At 57.8% G+C, this 7,671-nt stretch overlaps 1 protein-coding gene across 3 annotated transcripts in view; it reads right to left on the bottom strand.

Moving 5' to 3' along the window:
• The window catches only part of PTPN7 (protein tyrosine phosphatase, non-receptor type 7), an 18,492-nt gene extending 13,804 nt beyond the window's left edge, over nucleotides 1–4,688 (bottom strand). The window contains exons 1-4 of one of the 3 annotated variants that reach the window (XM_025384565.1): nucleotides 4,500–4,688; nucleotides 2,423–2,592; nucleotides 1,257–1,440; nucleotides 876–960 (exon numbers count right to left, since the gene is read on the bottom strand). In XM_025384565.1, coding sequence (XP_025240350.1) covers nucleotides 876–960; nucleotides 1,257–1,440; nucleotides 2,423–2,592; nucleotides 4,500–4,673 — 613 coding nt within the window. In that variant the 5' untranslated portion in view covers nucleotides 4,674–4,688. Of the gene's footprint in view, nucleotides 1–875; nucleotides 961–1,256; nucleotides 1,441–2,422; nucleotides 2,597–3,685; nucleotides 3,949–4,499 lie in introns of those variants that run through there. The other 2 variants (XM_025384564.1, XM_025384566.1) reach the window with 2 other exon arrangements.
• Nucleotides 4,689–7,671: the final 2,983 nt, after the last annotated feature.

The raw sequence follows: 7,671 nt of genomic DNA, 5'->3' as shown, positions 1-7,671 counted from the left end.
AAAAAAAAAAGAGAAAGGTAAACAACATAAATATGTCTCTGCCCTCATAGAACTTACATTCTAATGGGGAGGCAAACCAAAAATAGACGTGAACGGACAAACTAGATCTGTAAAGTGGGTTGGAGTTGTATTAAAGACAGCATCAGGAAAGCCTTCTGTAAGGTGCAAACATTTAAGCTAAGATTCAAAAATGAAAACAGTCAGCCATGCAGAGAGATTGGGAACAGTGTTCCAGGCAGAGCGAACAGCCTGCGCCAAAGGGCTGGAAGAGTTTAGCACATTCAAGGAAGGGAAAGAAGACCAGTGAGGCTAGAGCTTGCTGACAGTGGGGAGAGGGACACAAAATAAGGTTAAAGAGAGAGGTAGAGGCTGGGCGCGGTGGCTCACGCCTGTAATCCCAGCACTTTGGGAGGCCGAGGCGGGCGGATCACAAGGTCAGGAGATCGAGACCACGGTGAAACCCCGTCGCTACTAAAAATACAAAAAAATTAGCCGGGCGCGGTGGCGGGCGCCTGTAGTCCCAGCTACTCAGGAGCCTGAGGCAGGAGAATGGCGTGAACCCGAGAAGCGGAGCTTGCAGTGAGCCGAGATCGGGCCACTGCACTCCAGCCTGGGCAACAGAGCGAGACTCCGTCTCAAAAAAAAAAAAAAAAAAAAAAAAGGTTTGAGAGCAGGGCCTGGCCCAAGGTACATATCTGCAAACATTATTATTGCTGCTGTTGTGATTCTTGCTGTTTCTTCCCCCTTTCTCTGCTGAGAGAAGATGTGCCAAGCAAGGTTGTCCTTCCCTGGCTGAAACTGTGTACTTTGTCCTGTGAAGTTCTCTAGCCCCAGGGACTGCACCCAACTCCCTCCATCCCAGCTGCAGTTCTTACTTGGCAAGATGGTCTTGTATCGGTCCTTGGAGGCGTGGCCAGGGATGTCCAGGTCTTCGGGGCTGACAAAGTTTGAAGGGATCTTCTGGCAGGGGGAGGAAATGGGTGAGCAGCTGACTCCTAGCCTCCTTTTCTCTCCCTTCTACCTTTTTCTAGAACAGCTGGACTCTGGCCATTCCTTCTTGACATTAGTATGTAGGCCTAGATGGGGTGGGGGCAGAAGGGGAAGCCTGGGGGCAGCCCCCTCCCTCAACCCTGACGTTCTCTTTCCTAAGGGGCCCAAAGAGGAGACATGCCCACGGTGCCCGTGAGAGAATGGTTCCAGCTGGCTGCCTCTGATACAGAGGGCAGAGTGATTCGGAGGGGACCCCAATTTCTTACCAAGAATTCTTCTTCCAGCTGCTTGGGGCTGGGTGGCTGGTGCTGAAGGGCCCAGCGGGTAAGAGGGTGTCCAGCAGTGCGCAGGAAATGTAGGGTAACCTCCCGGGGTGTGTTCACGGAGCAGATGGGTTCTACGGCCCCCAGCGACCGAACGTCCAGCATCAGAGCCACATTGGAGCCCCGCCTGCAGGTATAGCCCCCCACTGCCTAGTGAGCACCCAATCATATTTGCTTTCCTTTTCTTTTTATCTTTTCTTTTAGACATAGGGTCTCTCTCTGTTGCCCAGGCTGGAGATAGGGTCTCTCTCTGTTGCCCAGGCTGGAGTGTGATGGCACAATTGTGGCTCACAGCAGCCTCAAACTCCTGGGCTGAAGCGATCCTCCCACCTCAGCTTCCAGAGTAGCATATGCTACCACACCTGGCTAATTTAATTTTTTTTTTTTTTTTGGAGAGACAGCGTCTTGCTCTGTTGCTCAGGCTGGTTTTGAACTCAAGTGATCCTCCTGCCTTGGCTTCCCAAAGTGCTGGGATTATAGGCATGAGCCACTGTGCCTGACCATATTTGCTTTTCTTACAAGTATTACTGTTATGAGGCACCTCTGAGGGGGCCGCTCTTTGTCTTTCCTTTAACCTGGAGGCCCAGTAAATTTAGGGTTCTGGCCCCTGCTGTATGCCCACCTTTTTTTTTTTGAGAGAGGAGGTCTCACTATATTGCCTAGGCTGGTCTCTAATTCCTAGACTCAAGAGATCCTCTCACCTCAGCCTCTCAAAGTGCTGGGATTTGGGGCATGAGCTACCATGCCCGGCTCAGCCCTCTCCCTTTGTCAGCCAGAACAGGGCAGCCTTGAACTCAACTGCTTCTTCCAGCCGCCTGCCTCTTCCCACTCCCAGCCAGGCCCTGTGGCTCTGACATGCATCCAGCACCAAGAACGCTGCTGGCCTTGCCTGGAATTTAGGGAGCAGGCTCGGGGTTGATATGAAACTCTGTGCTCCAGACATGCAAAAGACATGCAAATGAGCACTACTGGTTTCCTTTCCAAATAGGAGTCAACAACTGAGGGCCCTCTGGACCCTGCTGTCAGAGCTGGCGGAGCAGATGGAGGGAAGGGAGGAGCGGAATGGGGACGCAGGGCGGGGAAGACCCCTCTCCCAGGGAAGATCTCACCTCTCCTGCAGCCGTACATGCTTCTTGGCTGGCGTTTTGGCAGGCGGAGGCTGGGTCATGGCTGCCCCCAAAGACAAGGTCAGCGGCTGTGCTCTGGAGCGCCCCCCACAGGCCTGGACCATGCTGGGGTGGGGTGCTAGGCCCAGGGGAGGCTCATTCAGCCATGAGGTCTGCCTGAAAGACAGGGTCCTCCGCTGCTGTTGTCTGGCCTGCCTGATTGGCCAGAAGGAGGCTCCCACGCTAGGCCGGCTTTGCGCTCTGTTTTCACTGGGGCGTCTTCTGTTTCCCAAGAGGTAGCCTCATTTTCACTAAGGGAAGGACAAGATCTATATGGCGGGACCCAGGGCACAAGGCAGTCTGGGGTCAGAGTAACGGCAAGATAAAGGGTAGAGATTGTGGATGAAGATAGGAAAGAATCCAGAAGGAGGAAAAGAGAGAGGGGAGAGAAGCCACACACCAGAGTACACAGGGCTGTGAGCGGGTCCAAGTGGGAGAAGGCAAGGGAGGAAGCAGAAAACATGTGTTCTCTAGGACAGAAGGGAGAAAGCGTGCAGAAGCCATCTCTGAGCTAACCAGTGGGCCTTCTCCTGAACAGGGAATGGAGGCCTCCAGCAGTGTTGGAACTGATTGGGCAGCCAGGCAGGCAGGCTCCTGGGCCCCAGCAGGGTCCTCTCCTAACTGCTGCTGTTCCACTCCCAAGTCCATTTCTGGCTTCTGGGGTCTCTGTCCAGGGAGGTAGGCTGGAGGTGTTTCCTTCCTCCTCCTGCCCATCCCCCCGTCTCCCGCCTCTGTAACCGTCACAGGAAATGGCCTCACCAAGCCCTTGAGCGACAGCGCATGGTGAGGCGACAGCTGGGGGCAAGACAGGGGGCATGGAGGTGATGGGACCATCTCCTCTTGGGGGCAGTCCCTATCTCCCAGAGCCAGGGTCACAGTGGGCGAGGTGGCGGGGCTGTTGAGTCACCAAGGCGGCAGGGATGGAGGTGAGGGGACAGAGTGGGCCCGGCACAGGTGTGGGTGGTAGAGCAAGGGTCTCTGGCAGCAGAAAGGGTCCCTTCAGCCTTTGCTGTCCTTGCAGCTCCCTGTGGTTTCCCTGCTCACCCCCATCTTGGGGACACCAGGTCTGTGAGCACCCATTCCCCAGCCAGGCATTGGAGCGCCCCACTCGCCCTCCCGTACTCCCTCCTGAGATGCCCTCTTATATCCCCGGAGTTCGCACCCCCCAGGACCACAGGACTCCCAGTCCCTGCTTCAGATACTTACTGAAGCAGCTGTGGCCCCCAGGCTGCCTCTTGCCAGCTGTCTGTCTGTCTGTCGGTCTGTCTTTGAGGGCTGAGAAGGCTCCAGGAAGCCAGCTTCCTCCCTCCGCCCCTCCTTGCTGCCACCCACGCACACCCCAGCTGCATTCTGCCCTCCTGTGCCTGCTGCCGCTGCCACCAGGGGTCGGCTGCCTCCCGCCTGTGCCCTTCTGGGGCCCAAGGCCCTGTTCCCTGGGAATGGGTGAGGGGCCAGGCCTTCCCGACCATCCTGCTTTCCCCAGCTTCCAGACCCTCTCCCCTCCTGCTGTGTTTCTCCTCTGGGTCTTTGTCACATCCAGCCACTGCCTACTTGCTGGGCACAGCTCGCCTGACCCCCAGCTCTGTGCTGTCCCACAAAGAACCCAAGGCTCTCCTGCTCAACCTGACCTTGGCCGGAGGCTTATTTCTGCTTCTCTGCTTCTGCCTCACAGTCCTCTCCCTCAAAGCCCTTGCTGCTTCAAGCCTTGGGAATTCATGGCCAAGCACAGACCACATCTTCCCAGAGCAGATGTGGCACAGACTCGGGGTGGGGAAAAAGAGGAGGCAAGAATCCATGCCTCACAATGTGAAAGAAAGGCCTGGGGCCAGGCCAAAAAGGTCGTCTCCACGCCCTGTGCCACGGCCCAGCTCTCCACAGCCCGCGGCCTGAGTGTAGGCCAGCCCAGCAGGAAACAGATAGCAGAGTCCACTTGTGGGAGGGAGTCTGAGGGGCTTCCCCTGGGCCCCCAGCCCCCTGCAGGCCTCCTCCCAGAACCCTGACATCTACTTAGAAGACTTACAGACAGTGGACAGTCTCTGGCCCTCACACCAGGGGACTCCCATGTCCTCTTCGCTGCTGGGGTGCCTGGATGCCTGGGACCTGAAGGGTGGCCCCCAAGTCCAAGACTCCTCTGCCCACTGCCCCTGCCTGGCCTTGGCAGGCTCCTTGCGGGCCAGCAGCCCAGCCGGTTCATGCTTGCTGCAGGCCTCCTTTTACCTTGTAACATTTCAAACGCCCTTCCCTTCCCGGCCCCCAACACGCACAATCCACGTCCTCTTTCTTCCTCCCACTTCCCTGATTCAGCTGTCAAACGGTGACAGCAAAAAAGAAATGAGGTACCCTAGGCACAGGGGGTAGGCACGCCGGAGGGGGTGGTCGGGAGGGGGCTGGCCTTCTGCTGGCCCCTTGGGGAGGAGGGTTGAGATGAAGAACAAGAACGGCTCTCAGAGGCTCAGAAGGCCTCCCAGCACCCGCCCTTGCTCTGGGCAGTGGGGACAGGGCCTGGCTCTTTTTTGAGCCCCTCCATGGCCAGCTGATCCTGGCACCTCCTTCCCTGCAGCCTGCGCTCCTCTCCAGAGTGGGTGGGTTTCCCCGAGGAGGAGGCCAATTAGGGCTGGGAAATGGGTTGGCTCCTGTGCTCAGGAGAGAGTGGAGGGGAGCAGGAACCTGGGAATCCCTAACATGCTTGCGGGCAGTGACCCGGAGACTGGCCTCTGCCTCACCCCCCACACCAGTCAGTGTTTCCACTGGTGGGTAGTGGGGGCCCTGGGGACACAGAAGGGGGCAGGTGGGGGTTGGAAAGAGGGCCCGGCTCTGGGCCTATGCTGATTGTTATCAAGAACAGGAAGCTAGGACACCACAGGGGTGGGAGGAGGAAGCGGCAAAGCCCTCCCCACACAGGTCTGCCTGGTCCCCCCAAGTTTCCAGGGTCTGAGCCCTGTTGGCTGTGAGCCTACCCTTTGCCCCCACAGACCGAGGCCTAGGGCTGTACAGTTGGAAGCTGAGCTTCACGGCAAGGAAGATGGAAGCCAGAAGATGGGGAAGATAGTTGGGGGCAGGTGGGGTAGTGGCTGAGCATGAGGCAAGACCTCTCAAGGATCCCCCGTTCCCTCTGGCTGGGTGTGGGGTAGAGGGGACAGTCACTCCTTGGCTCCTGCCCACTCCTTCTTCTCCTGTGCTTAGAGATGCCTGGACGTCCATGGAGGTGTGTGGCCAGAGCTCATGCGGGCTGAGGGTGCCGACTGCAACCTCAGATGGGACAAAACATGCGTCGTCGCCCTGCACCACTCCCTCCCCAGCCTGGCCTGGTGACTTGGGACGCCCCTTTCTGCCCTCTCTGGAGTGGATTCCGTCCCATCTGGGCTGCTGGGAGGCTCCTGGGAGTGACTCCCTCTCCCCCTCCAGAACCTTCCCACCCGTGGTCCCAGCAGCTGTCAAACTTCCATCACTCGAATTGATTTGTGTTCCTGGGTTGAGATTTAGGTTCTAGCCACCCTCGACTCCAGAGAAAGTATAGTAATCGTTGGAAATCAGAAAGATCTGTGCATAATGAGTCTAAACGTAGCTTATTAACTGTGTGACTTTGGGCAAATTGCTGAGTCTCAGTCTCCTCCTCAGCTTCCTCCCTCCACTGGGGGATGATCATAGCACCTTCCTTGTCAGCCCATGGAGTGATTTGCTCCCGGAGGAGAGGTTGGGAGTCAGTAGCCAGAGGAGCGAGGAGCTGGGAGGAGCTGGCTGGGAAAGTGGACCTGGGAGCAGCACAGGGTGAGGAGGTCGCGGCTGCCGGGTCTCACCTCTCGACAGCCTCCCTCTTCCTCCTCATTGCTGACTTTCTCCCCGAAGCAGGGCTGCTGGGGCGCTTCCACCAGAGCACTGAGGAAGTTCAGGAAGGAGTCACTCCCAGGGGTCTCCCAGCATCCTGGGTGGGACAGAGTCCACACCAGGGAGGACAGAGAGGGCAGGCCAGGCTGGGGAGGGACTGATGCAGGGCATGACGCATCCTGAGAGTCAGGCCTTGTCCCATTTGAGGCTGTGGTGGGTGCCCTCAGCCCTCCCGAGCTCTGGCCACACACGTCTTGACTCTCTTGTTTCCCCCTCTAGTGATTCCCAGTTCCAGGGCTATGAGCTGCAGCTCCCTGCCCCAAGTGTCAGAAGCCCCCGGCCCAGGGGAAAGGCGGCCGTTACATCTAGAATTCTCAGAAGTCTTTGCTCCTTGCCAGCCCCTAGGGAGTAGGGAGCTCCTTGCTGGGGTGCAGTTAGCTCCCAGAAGCAAAGGCTGACACCCTCTAATTATCCAAGAGGAGGATCCTGGGGAGAGAGTCAGCTGCTGGGGGCCAGGACTCCTGGGTCCTGCACACTCCACCTGCTCTGCCCCCTTCCTAGCTGCCCTCCTCGGCTCCTCTCTGGAGAAGCACTAGGATCCTGGGCGGCTGCTCCTCCATCCTTCTCACCCCCAAAATCCTAGGCCAGCCTGAGCCAGCTCGTTCTGCCCCAACTTTATAGGCCCAGGCTTGTTCCTGTTTGTGTGGGGGAGACAGAAACACTGAGAACTGGATCTGGGAGGCCTCATCCCAGAGGAAGCAGGGAGACAGCAGGGGAGACAGGGTGAGTGGGGCAGGGAAGTGCTGTTAGGGGCATGGGATGGGTCTGGGCTGACCAGAGTGACAACTGCACCCCTGTCTCAAAGCTGCACCCCTGTGCCGGGCCAGCTAGGACCTCCTGCTACCTTTTGGGTGAAGGGGAACATCCCATACCCCTTACCCCTGTCTGGGAGGACCAGCAATCCAGCCCTGCTCGGCACTGGGCCATCTTGCCAGGAGGTCCAGGAAAGTACCTGGTTCTTTGCCCGTTGCTGGAACTCAGGACCCTGGCAGGAAGGTTTTAGGGTAGAAGAGTCCCTCCCTCTCTCCCAAGCCCAGAGCCAGCCAAATGGACATCTATTCTACAATGTGGCCTTTTCTTCCCAGGGGCTCCCGTCTCCCTCCCGCTCTGTGTTGTCCCTGGACACCCACTCATGCATCCATCAAGACAGATGTGTACACCCTCATGGCCCACATTTGCACAAATGCACATGCACAGTGTCAATCCACACGTGACCAGCCCCTCCCCTGCTCTCCCATGACCTGGTCAAGGGGAACTAGGCCTTCCCCCACTCCCTGGCCACCTTCCCCATAGTATAGGCAGCAGGG

This window comes from Theropithecus gelada, chromosome 1 (assembly GCF_003255815.1).
Source record: "Theropithecus gelada isolate Dixy chromosome 1, Tgel_1.0, whole genome shotgun sequence".
Lineage (NCBI taxonomy): Eukaryota > Metazoa > Chordata > Mammalia > Primates > Cercopithecidae > Theropithecus > Theropithecus gelada.
This window is presented reverse-complemented; position numbering and strand designations above follow the sequence as displayed.